General features: G+C 37.9%; 1 protein-coding gene across 1 annotated transcript in view; it reads right to left on the bottom strand.

The window, feature by feature from the left end:
* Positions 1 to 13,479, bottom strand: part of anos1b (anosmin 1b) — a 53,439-nt gene that overhangs the window by 1,605 nt on the left and 38,355 nt on the right. The window contains exons 8-14 of the mRNA XM_044362623.1: positions 12,943 to 13,186; positions 6,683 to 6,821; positions 4,843 to 5,091; positions 2,951 to 3,045; positions 1,710 to 1,872; positions 1,026 to 1,258; positions 112 to 255 (exon numbers count right to left, since the gene is read on the bottom strand). Coding sequence (XP_044218558.1) covers positions 115 to 255; positions 1,026 to 1,258; positions 1,710 to 1,872; positions 2,951 to 3,045; positions 4,843 to 5,091; positions 6,683 to 6,821; positions 12,943 to 13,186 — 1,264 coding nt within the window. The 3' untranslated portion in view covers positions 112 to 114. The remainder of the gene's footprint in view (positions 1 to 111; positions 256 to 1,025; positions 1,259 to 1,709; positions 1,873 to 2,950; positions 3,046 to 4,842; positions 5,092 to 6,682; positions 6,822 to 12,942; positions 13,187 to 13,479) is intronic.

Here is a 13,479-nt window from a genome sequence, read left to right on the forward strand (position 1 = left end):
ATCCATTCATAACAACATATTCTCCAAACATGAGGGAATGTCAGTTATTTTTATAAAATAACAGATTAAAAGTGCGGCTATTACTGTGCGCTGGTGAGAGTGCAACGTTACCTGTCACAGTGTGGAATCAATCACTGGAGTGTGAATGGTCTTGGAGACTGCAGCACCATTGCTGCCCCCTGCTGTTAGCACCTGGAGCTGCAGCTGGTAAACACTGTCACCCTGGAGACCCTGAACTATGACCGACCGCTGAGACTGAGGAGTGAGAGACAAGGTTAATTCAGATGCACACACATAAACTATTACTTCTAAGTCTTTCAATGAGGTAAAAGCAGAAATAACCTAATAACATGTTACAGGCTGATGTTATTCTGTGTTTTGCTTATTGCCAACAAATCCCATGAAAAGACTAAAACCAACAATGTTTTAGTCCATCTGTGACGCTCAACCACGAAGCCCAGTGTTTCCAATACAAATCTTTAAAAATGTGTCATGTATATATAGTTTCATTTTCAAAAGAGGCTAAATAATTTCCTTGGCACTGTAGTTTTTTGCAAACATTACTCATACAGTTGTAAATAATGTATTTGTTGGAGACAACTCTTTTACACATTTGGTGCTCTATTTTCAGCAACAGGACAGTGTAGGTGGGATTAACTCAATATAAACTACAGTTCCAGAACAACAGTGTAGCTCACTGGTAAGTTTTTAAAAGTTTTTAGATAACAATGAATTTATATGCCACAGAGGAAAAGCGTCAATTCATTGTTGGTTTTAGTCTGTTCATGGGAATTGTTGAAAAGAAAAATATCATACATCACCTTTTCTACTATAGGTGCTGTTTCATGATGTTACTTTATTTTACTACTTTTATTCAACATTTGTGAAATGACCTCTTATATTTTATGCTTCTTCAGATCTTTGAATGTTGACAGTGACTTATTAAAGTATAAAGGGAAAAAAGGAACTTCATACACAAACACTTGATAATTCAGTCACTGTATAGACCTCTCTTTCTGTCTCACCGGTGCGATTGTCTGTGTCTGAGAGATAAGAGTGTCCTCCTGGCCTTCGGTTGCCATGGTAATCCCTGACTGCATCGTCCAGGTGAACTGGAACCCCTCGACAGCTGCCGGCTCCAGAGCATGCTGAGACATCCTCCAGCGAAACGTGGTGAGCAGGGTGCCATTAACTTGTTTGAAGTCTGCAGTCAGTCGTTCTGGACGCAGTACCACCTTTCTGCCTGCCAGGAGGCGCTCTGACACAAAGAACACACAACATTTCCCTCACAGAATACTTTACTAAATGATTTCTCAGTAGGTTTAATGATGTTTTTATGCTAAAATAACCACACTAGTAAATTTGTAGAAAATCCCGTAATCAGAGTTTAGTCAGAGTTTGACCATAAACACAGTTATGTGAAGGCAACCATCCACTGCATTAAAGTAGTTGACTGTGTGCATAAAAAAATGTTTGGCAAACCTCGAAGACTACTGGAATATTGTGATACAATATATAGAGTTTCAGTGTATGTGTGAATGTGTATTCCGTGTTTGGGGTCTTATGTTCCCAAAAAAAGACATCACAAATGGCAAAAGCTAGTTCTTAAAGAAGGGGTTAAGGGTTTAGAGGATTAAAGCAGGTCAGTAGATCACTGCATTCACGTCACGTGTGTGCGTATGTGTGTGTGTGTGTTTAGTTCCTCCTACCCTCAGTGTTGCAGGGCAAAGTTTTGCCTCCTCTGACCGTGATGGAAGAGCAAGTCGGGGTCGTAACCCAGGCAACAGCCTCTGATCCCGGGTCAGTCTTCAATGCCACGGTGACCCGGTACTTACAGGCAAACAGCAGGCCTGTGATGGTGTGATGGGTACCCTGCAGGAAAAAAATATAGTCAGGTTAGGGATAACAACAGTGTTTAAAGAGACATAATAGTGTAAATTGCACACAGCTGCTTGTTAAATTTGACCTATTACAAGGTCCCTTAAAATATACACATTACCACTATTTTTGTTTGGGAACCTGTCTCATATAAGCAGCTTGTTAACTCCATGTTGAAATAAACACTAGAGTTTAAAGCTGTATTTGGCAGCTTTGCAGGTTGGCAGCTTCAAATGTTGAGAGATGGTGCAACTGTTTGAAAAGCCCCAAACTTCAATGAATAGACATCATGTTCTGTGACCTCAACAAATTGCACAAAGCACATTGATATTTATCAACTCAGTAGGCCTGTGATCATTTTAGACAACAGGTCACCAGTGGTACAATAGTAGTGAGTTCAGTTTGACGAAGTGCTGTGGGCAGAGTTGATACCAGTCCATATTTTGAGATGCTTCTCTCTGTTGCCGCTCCACTTTATGATTTGGGTTTTTAAAAGGTGCAGTTTCAGAGGGAAAAGGGTTTTATTTCACCTATTTTAATTTTGGTAACACTTTAAATGGTTAGTGGTCATTACTAGATGTTTCCACTGTGTATTTTCCTATAGATCATTTTCCAGTCAAACTTTGACATATACAATACAGTTACCAGTGTATTATGCACACTTCTATAACTTTTTGTTGGTTGTAATGTTAAGTTGTTGTTTTTTTTTTACAAGTTTACAAGAGATTCTTTGCTCAAGAAGACAATCCACCACAGTTAGTTTATGAGTTACACTGATTATTTCTTTAAAAAAGCTGAGTTTAACAGACAGAAATCTGGGATATCTCAGACAGAGATTTGACGCAGTTATGATAAAAGTCACAGAGACGGAGGGAGATGATGGCAGAGAGACAAAGTTACACACAGACAGAGGATGAGAGCATTCCAGACTGATCTGAGTTATGGTGATGAAATCTGATCTCCGATACACACATACACACAGACACACAATAATAACACTCACAGAGTAACAAAACACCTATACACTATTTCACAAACACACTGACACAAAAAACAGCCTGGGTAGACATACCTGCACAGTTGTTGTTCTCTCTGTGCTTGTAACATTAGCACTGCAGGTATGTGGACGCCACCGCAAAATGTATGGACCGGGGTGTCTCTGTCTGGCTGTAATACAACAAAACAAAATAGATCAGATACACAGTACAAAAGTGGGAATCACTTTTCAAAATCGTGTTTTTGTCCTCTCACTTTTGTACTTTCAGGTTGATTTTCTTTCTAAAATCTCTGAACATTGCTCTCTTATGCCAAAATCTACATGAGAGAGGAGTACATAAAAAAGTTGATATATTCATCTGAGTAGCGTTCAATTATTACCATGTGCTCAGAGCAATAAGCTAAAGGAGCAGCAGTGAGCAGTGAGCAGTATTTAGGAGTATTTTGCCTCCTGGACTACAGTCTGCCTGTCTTATTGCTGCAGGTTGTCGTGACTGCGCAAACACATTAGAGCCTGATCGATATATCAGTCAGCTGATATTATCAGCCGATATTGGCCTATATCGGTATCGCTGTATATATTGTCCAATATGCACTGATATTTTTTAATTAAAATTTTTTTATATAGGCAGCATTTTATGTATATTTGATTATTTTTTCTTAATTCCAGTTTAATATATATGTACATATGTTTTCTTTGTTCTATGTGTTTTTTATTTATAGTTATTTATAATTATTAAATTCTCAGTGAAGTTTACTGTTTCAGTGCACTGATGTCATTTTATAAAATAAAGTTTATTGTTAAACTAAAATATCATGCCTCCACTACATATATTTGTTGTTTGATAACCACACACCCCATGTGTTTATGTATATAATCTGTATGTATACAATTATTGGCTGATATATCGATTTTGGAATTGTTTTACTCTCTAATATCAGTATCGGCATTGGCCCCAAAAATCAAGTATCGGTTGGGCCCTAAAACACATAAATGCATCCACCCTCGCTGCATTCCATCCATCCATCCATTTTCTTTACTGCTTATCCTCTAGAGGGTCGCGGGTTGCAGAGCCAGAGCCAATCTCAGCTCACATTGGGTGAGAGGCGGGGTATACCCTGGACAGGTCGCCAGTTAATCACAGAGTTAACATATAGTATAGAGACAGACAACTATACACACTCACGTTCACACCGACTGGCAATTTAGATTTTAGATTCACCAATTAACCTAACCTTTTAGGTTTTTGGTTTTTGGTCTGTGGGAAGAAGCCGAAGAACCCGGCGTGAACCCATATAGGCCCGGGGAGAACATGCAAACTCCTCTCTGCATTATTTCAGGTAAAAAAAACAACAATTTAGACATATTTTTATTTACTGTTTATTCTACTAAAAGTATGCTAGGATTTAGCATAAATGAATCAGTAAAGCACCGTGCTCTTTGTAGATAATGACAGACTCACAATCAGGACAAAAGGAATGTGTCCCATCTCACTGTCCATGTGCCTACGTACCTGCTGAAGTCAGGTTAAGCCAAGTTTGTTTCTATAGCCCAATATAATAGACAGTGTCTCAGTGGGCTTTACAGGCCCACATCCCAGCTCAATCTCTACTAAGACAAGTAAGAATTAGACAAAAAAGCTTGTTATAAGTGCGGTCAGTGGCTTAAAGAGCAATTTTACACCACACTTACATCTGTTTAAAATCAAACATTCAATATGAAATTACCGTCTGCTATTGGCTGAGCTTTGATCATGTCATTAATAGAGCAATGTGAGTAATTCTTTGTCTTTGTTTTGATTCTTTATTGATTTATATAACGCTATAAAAACAGAAATACATTTTTTGGGAGTAGTTCTCTCATAAGTATAAACAATATAAAAAGATTTGGGATTTCTATCACAGTTTTTGTTTTCTTTTCGTCTTCAGGGTGTTGTTAAGTTGTTAAGTGTTTTAAATTTAACTCACCGTGGTAAGACCACTTCCAGAACACCTTGACCTGCAGCTGATCATTATGGTAATGAGGGGCAGCAACCTCCAGGCGTAGGTCACCAGGGGTGACGGGGTTAAGGGGGGATTCGGGGTGAGGGAGAGAAGATGAAAGTGGGAGGTCTGAGGAAGAAGGGGAGGACGATGAGAGAGAAGGCGATGAAGGAAGGGAGGATGAAGATGAGGAGGAGGAGGAGGAGGAGGGGAGCTCATTGGAGAAGTCTTCTCCTTTGGTGGAGTTGGATTGAGAGGAGAGGAAAGGGGAGGAGAGGAGAGGAGAGGAGAGGAGAGGAGAGGAGAGGAGAGGAGAGGAGAGGAGAGGAGAGGAGAGGAAAAAATAATAAATGTTAAAATTTCAGAGTTTGGCCAATTTGAACGCATTTCTTTGGAATGAAAACAAACAGGGTTGTATGAAATAAAAATAATTTGAATGTCAAAACTCATTAATAACAAATCTTGTTTCCTCCACATAAACTCCCTTTTATGTGGTCAGAAAATTTTCTACAAACCCACAAAAAAAAAAACATAAAAGTTGGGATGCAGGAGATATTAACTGATTTCTAAAAACCTCTACAACTATTTTGCTCTTAACAAGCGACATTTATGCAGTAAGTGTTCTGAAAAATGTCAACTTCACAAGAACACATCATATGACTGACTGGATATATGTTATATCGCACATGGAATTAATAAATGTTATATATTGTGCCAGGAATACCATAAAGTGGTGACGAGAATGCAGCTGGTAGCTAGCTTTCCTGTTGTTTCATTCACTCAGGAACACTAATTGGCTTTATCTGGCATAACTGACCCTCATTAGCACTGAGAGAAACCAGACTAATACTGTACATGGATTGTGTCAAATATTAATACTTGGCAATATGTTTCTTATAAAATTGTTGGTATGTGGTTTGATAATTGAGCTGCAGCTGGCTATAATCCTCTGCTGGGCCGACCGACAGGTCACCTATAAATACCTCTGTTGCCTGGACGACCATTAACATCGCCTCTTTCCGCCGTACTCTGTGTGTGTCAATGTGTTTAAAAAGTGCAGCTGTAGGTGGACAGAATATGCTGACAGTCAGCATACGCAGCAGCTCTGAACTAACAGAAAAATCATTAACTCAATAATGTATGGCTCTGTTAACAAATGGGTGCTTTGGCCTGCATAAACAGTATTTATTAATGGCATGGCAAGTTAATAAAATGTTCAGAAATATGGACTAGAGTCTATGTTTAGGGTAGAGTTCCTCGGTTGCTACAGAAGGTATGACTGTCTGGTTGAATCACAGCAACATAAACTGTGCACCTATAGTTCAAACTACTTTGGGCTACTTAGGCCTCTCACTTTTATTTATTGTTGTTACCATTTATATTCTTGCAAGACAAAGCTGTACAGTACACCTATTGGAGGTTTTGTGCTTCTTCCTGAATGCTCATCCAGACTGTTGAGAGAGATTGCTTTCAGAAAATTGTGAAAATAGTGGATTTGTACAATATAAAACCACAATCTTTCACCCAAAACTGAAGGTGTCCTGCAAACTGCAGCCATACACACTCAGACACTTCCACCATGTATGAAACTCACTCACAACACTAAAGCAGATTAATAGTTAATTGATATTAACAATAAATAATTACTAACCCAGTCCTGTATTGCTTTATTGTTAAATCACATTCTACTGAAATTGTGAGAATAAAAGTATATACAGTGATAAACATTGTTATTGTCAAATACCCTAAATATACTACGGTGTAAATTTTAGGTCATACCATCCAGCCCTATGAAGAAGAAGATGTTTTGGGTTTTTTTGTTTACCTGTATGAGTGACTGTAGTGAAAACAATTTGGGATCTGGGACTCTTCAGCCTCTTCTGACCCCAGTAGGCCACCGTCTGGACAGACAGGAAGTAAGAAGTAGCGGGCAGCAGACCCTGCAGCCACAGCTCACACTGCGCCTATAACATATTAAAAACGGGGTGGATTATAGAAACAAGTTGTTTTTAGCTTTTTGGTCCTGTTTGCAGTGATATAATCAGCATCACCACTATAGCCACCATCATCAGTGCCATCATAATCACAATCATCATTCTCACTGCCACCATAATCCTCATCGTCATCATCATCATCATCATCCTGAGAGATGTACGTATGTGCCGAGCCTTGTGACTGACATCCAGACCTGTTCTGCATTAGCCTGCTGTTTGACTGACAGCTTATTAACAGGCTCTTAGTCAATCAGGTCTGTCTGTCTGTGTGGACCTGAGCTAGTCACAACAAAGAGATGCTTGGATGATAACAAGTCTGTGTGTGTGTGTGTGTGTTTCTACATATATATATATATATATGTATACTTGTGACAGAATGAGACAAAAGCAAGTTAAAAGCAGTTCCTTGGTGACCTGCAGACAAAACGTATTTGTATAAATGTGTTTCCATTATGCTCAAGATAGACATAACATATGGCCTGTACAGCTGTACGAGTGTGTGTGTGTGTGTGTGTGTGTGTGTGTGTGTGTGTGTGTGTGTGTGCATGCGTGTGGGTATTTGTGACACACAGAGAGAAAAGTCTGGATTTCTATTTTAGTGCATAATGTCAGTGGACATTATATGTAAGAAACTGATGTATATTTAAAAGCACTGATTCAGCAGAAGTTTTTCCATGTTTGAATACTTCCTCCAATTTCCCCTTTAACTTCAGGTTTATTGCTACATCCCTCCAGTCCTGCATAAATTCCTGACTGACACAAATTTTTTGTTATAAAAAATCTTGGGGATGTATCATCTTAATGGTGAGTAATAAAATATACTGAATTTTCCACAATATGACAGACAGTTTTCACAGCACAAATATGCTCTTCTGGTTCCTACCTGTTGTGATGCTGCTGTCTCTGTGTCTGCCTAGATGCAGCTGTAAGTAGCAAACACTAGTTAGGGGGCCTCATTTAAATTCCAGGCCTCCCAGCCAAGCAGAACAGAGGACCAGACTACAGATAAATGGCTCCACCAGGCTCAGTCTGGGATCGCCATCACTACTTAGGATAGCTAAGTCCATATGAGTGGGCTTGCATTAAAACCATGAAGCTCTGATGTTTATGTTTTTATTTTTTTTTCTCTTTTCTTGAAGTGAATGTTCACATTATACTTCAGCAGTTAAGTGGCTCTAAAGCTAAAGAATCCTGTGCAAAGAGTACTTTCATGAAAATGTAGGGGTTTTTTTATTCTAAATGTTGAACAAATATGAAGGAAAATGTTCAGTCAATACACGGGCAATCATAACTGTTGCGTCAAAGCTGTAAAACCTGTGTTGTTTAATGTGATTATGGGTATTTTGGTGCTGCTGACTGGACTCTTGAACATTTTACATCATAATCACACCTATAATCATAACGGCAAGATCCACCCTCTTGATTGTTTTTGCTGCATTAACTATAATTTCAAGCATAGACTAAGAAATCTGTTGAATTTCTTAAGATGTTAGCAGTTTCTTTGTGAATTAAGCAACAATGAGAGAACAATGACTCACTCTAAAATAACTTCATATCCCATAATTCCCTTGGTCTCGTGTTTCTCACCTCATTAGCATGTTAAGTTCGAAGATACAGTACTGAATCAGCATTAAAATATCAGTCATATAACACTAGTTCACACAGATTTTATGCTTTACAACCATGATAACTGATACACTCACTCACTAATGCCCTTGTTCCCAGATGCTTTGATTTGACTTAAACACATTATCCAAATGCAGGAAAGCCACATCTCTCTGTTGTCAATCAATCTACGTGGCTACATTGTCATGTTATTCCAGTGCTGCAAAGCCTACATGTTGTCATAGTACTCTAACAAAGTTATATCCCATGAAGATAATGGTATGTCTGTCTCAGCACAATATTGCATTTTCAGATTCACAAGGAACATATGCACAGAATGTCTGCAAAAGACCTCAGAAACGAGGAAGCCTGCCAAACAATGATTTTAGGGTGAATATATCAAAACTAGTTATAAAGTTATATAGTTATTATATTTAAATACTGTCAGCATGTAACATCATAAAACCACATCTTGAAAACTGCAATAAATGTCAAATTATTTATAACTTTAGTGGCCATCACTTCATTATATTTTGCTCATTGCATAAATCCACATCCTTAATTTAAGATGTCATACTTCCGCTTTGTATTCCTATTTCCTATTTGCAGGAATTTTTATTGGCCACAGGTGTTTCAGAAGTGCATTCTCTAATTTGAATTAATTGCAATAATTTAAGGTGTAACATTAAGAATAGATATGTTAAAAGAGTGTTAAATGTGAGTTTCTTGTGTACCTGTGTGATGCTCTGCCTAAAACTTACACAAGTTGCTATGAGATTATTAAATTGGTATTTGTGTATTTGTGAAAGCAAACAATAACTATTGTTATCCAGAGCTTTATTATTCTTTTTCTTCTATACGTTTTTCGTTGGCTAACTACTTCTGCATACTTTCATTTACAGAATCCATTCATATATCAATATGTTCAGCTCTTTAAGGACATTTATGCTATATTCTATTAATTTTTATTTGTATAACTTTTATACTTTTTAAGATATTAAGCTTTTCTACTTACTTAACTTTACTTACATACTTACATACATACATGCTGTACATACATACATACATACATACATACAGACGGGTGACAAATTAAAGGAAACAGGTCTGAATATTTGACCCCTACAGTGAGGGGATCTGGTGGCTCTGTTATGCTATGGGGGGCATTTTGCTGGCATGGTTTGGGTCCACTGGGGAAGGGGGAAGGGTCACTGTAAATTAATACAATGTTGTTCTGAGTCATCACCTTTATCCTATGATGAAATATTTCTATCCTGATGGGAGTGGTCTCTTCCAGGATGACAATGCCCCAATTCACAGGGCTCATGCATTTTCTAGTTTGTGTTACAGTCCTAATTCCTAATTATTCCAGTCAACAAGGACTTCACAATGAAATGCTTAAGTGATCTTTTAAATACAAAATGTAATTATTTATCTGACATACCAATACAATAGCTGCTTTCTGGTGAGTCAGGTGATTTAGGCCTCTTTAGTCCTAGATGTGCACCGAACATATGATTATGAACTTTTGATTAGTTTACAGCCAAGTAAAAATGTCAAAAATGTAATATGTGCAAAGTTTGAAGTAGAGCTACAATGTTAAATTGATTGGAATAAAATTAATCAGCAATTATATTTTAATTTCATATGATTGTTTCACTATTTTTTTAAAGAAAAAATGCCAAAAATGTGTTGGTTTCAGCTTCTCAAATATGCGGATTTGCTGCTTTTCTCTATGTAATATCACAGTGAATTGAATATCTTGGGGTTTGGGACTGTTGATCAGACAAATGAAGACATTTGAAGAATTTCCCTTGGGCATAAAATGTACGGCTCAAATGTTCTTCAAAGGTTTATTTATGATACAGGGCAGGTGTGAGGAAACACAGAGCAGGGTGGGACTAACAATGCCAGATGCAGGGCAGGTGTGTAGATGGGCAAAGCAAGCACAGGAACATAGGAGGGAACACAGCAAAAAACCCCAAACCCAGAAAACTCTTCATAATAAACCAACCTGCATAGAGCCGCCACAGAGTAAACATGAATACAACTCAAATACCCAAACAACACTACAATCTCTCATCTGCAACAAAAAAAACCAAAAACCCCAAAACACAAAAAGTCCAATAGAGTCCATGACAAAAAGGCTTTGGGAGGAATGTTTGCAAGGTGGTATCTTAAAAACTAAAAGTGCTAAAGTATTCATACTACATGGACAGGTGTCTCATATGGAAATGCTTAACTTATTAAAACATGGGACCAATAGCGTCACCAAGTGGTCAGTTTTTACGTGTTTTACATAACTCATGAGCCTTGAGGTGTATTAAAACAATATTTGCACAGTGTCTTCCCTGAACAACGCTGATTCAACTGATATAGGCCACGCCCATTTGCACCTAAATTTCCACCATTTAGGATTTTTTGCTTCTGTTGGCACGTATTTCATCTAATCCTCACAAAACTTGGTAAATACCATATTTAGATAATGTCAGATAAAACGAATGAGTTCATTTCTGGATATCACTTACCGTTTGTCTGTAATTGATTGCAAAACTTTTGAAGGTGTGGATGATGCCTTTAACGGGCCAGAACTCTGCAATACTAAATTGGATTGCAACCAAATTTGGGAATGTTGTACATAAAGCCACACTGCACAAGTGTGTAACATTTGATATAATTCTACCCACAGTAAAGTAACATTATAACATGATATTTCTGTTGTGTTTTATAAAATGAAAATTGTTACAGAAGTTCTCCATGAGAATCTGCACGACATACTAAATCATGGCACCAATATCCCCATCCTGAGGTCATGAGTAAAACACCAACATACCACTTATTAACTGCCATATCTCTTAAATGTAATATACCATGGTAACCAAATTCTGCAACGTTGTACACATGAGGAGACTGAACAAGTGTGTTGTATTTGCAGCAATGCTTTGCAAGTTATTTCAGCTGTCAGCATTCATACGCATTTTCCGCAGGAAATGCATTTCTAGTTTCAGTTTAAACCACCATGAGCACACAGTAGCTATTTACAGAACCTGTTCTCTTTGAGCACTGCAGAGGCCTGTAAAATCATTGCAGTAATCACAACCAGAATACAAACAGGAATGTTTGCATGTGTGTGTGCTGCATAGGTTTAAAAGCCTAGTAAAAGCTCTCAGGTGCAGCTATAGATCTGTGTTTTATGTGGTGTTTGCATTCCTGTATTTCAATCTTTGTAAGACCAATGTGAATTCAGACCTACAGACTGAGGATTTTGATTCAAAGTAGGGGACATTTTGGTGCTCACTTCAAAGAGGTTGGTTTAGGGTTAAAGGTTAGGTTCACAATATTCAAATATGTCTTAAAACAATATTCAGGTGCCCATATTAACATTAAAACAGGTTAGGCAAATAAAGTGGATATCGTCCACAGTTCCAGTCTTTTTCGTAAAAAAATCCCTCTCTGTTTCTTGATGGACAGTGTTTTCCTGTTCAGCTGCAGTGGAAGAATCGTAACAAAAAAGGGAATTTGGCAGTAAAAAGACTAACCTTGCAAGGTATTGACTTGATTTGATGAATTTGGACAGCTACAGCCTAATATTATCTTCAAATAAACTTTTAAATGCATTTTTGTACACTAGGAGGCTTGTGGATTTTGTCCCCCATCACTTAAAGTGAAAGTACATTATGAGGGGATTTCTTAATGGCTGATAGGAACAGGAGAAACAATTACAGCAAAAAAAAAAACATGTGTCAATGTTTATTTGGGCACCTGACTATTGTTTTAAGACGAACTTGGAAAACTGTAAACGTATCCTTTAAGACTTGTTTTAGGGTACATTTTAAAAAATGGTTTTAGGTTATACCCCATTCAGAGTGACACCATTAAATCCGTCTCTGGGGTTTAGCTTTATGACCCTTCTCCTGAGTTAGGTTGGATGTGTGTTGGTGGCTGCCCAGCATTGGCATTGCTATCAGGAATGGAAATTAATTTAGTGATGCCAATGTTTAAACGTCATTTAACGACTTGTCACAAAGAGAGAGAGGGAGAAATAGAAAGTGAGTGAATATGGACAGAAAGAGAGGTGAAACTGATATGGTAATTATTCAGTGTTGTACAGTTTAATTCTCTGGTTTAGCAGTGAAGTGTTTGAAACTATTCTGCAGACTGGAGTCTCTGCTAACAGTGAAAAAACAGATTGAAAGCTGTCTCAAATGAATGGGTCAAATATGGGTCGAGCATACGTTGAGTAGATTCATGCCGTACGCACATATTCTGTCTGAAAGAGTTATTAATGTTAGGGAAAGGGTTGGGTTAGCAAGTTTGCAGGTCCTAAGAGGTATAGCAAATACAAATGTGAGTGTGTGTATGTAAGCCTTTAAAAAAATGTGTAAAGACTTTATTATAATTTAGATATGAGTGAGATATTATTATGCACGTGTCCATCACTATATTATCTGTTTAGTGTGAGTAAATGAACAGAAAGTCTTCTTACCCCCTGAGTCACTCTGCTGTTGCTCTCCTTTTTACCCTGTTCTGGTGTGCGTGAGTGTGCAAGGTGTGTGTGCATGTTGTTGTGCACGGTATGTGTGTGTGCTTGCAGTGAATGTGTGTGTTTGTGTGCTGTGTGTTTATGTCGAGACATCCAGGTGACTCTGTAGTTGTGGACTGGCAGGTCTCCCTCCCTGGGGGGCTCCCAGCGTATTAAGACTGCCACGGTAACCTCATTTCCTCTTGACCTATGAGAAGAAAGCAAGAAGTCAAATAACATCACAGCATGACTGTCAACAAATTCATAGTAATGAACTAGAAAGTGCAGTACTTCCTTCCTTGTATGTTACTGAGTGGCAGTAAAATTGATGCTCTACTTGTTTGTCAGCTGTTTTCAGTGTTGATTTTACAATCTCTTTACTCTGTGTGAGTACAGTAGAGGCTCAGACATTTTTCATCTTTTTTATCTTTTTATCTTTTTAAAGGTTTCATTTGAATATTGTTGCTGATACAAGTAATGGGCTGAACTTTGTATAACATT

Source organism: Thunnus albacares, chromosome 9 (assembly GCF_914725855.1).
Source record: "Thunnus albacares chromosome 9, fThuAlb1.1, whole genome shotgun sequence".
Taxonomy (NCBI): Eukaryota; Metazoa; Chordata; class Actinopteri; order Scombriformes; family Scombridae; genus Thunnus; species Thunnus albacares.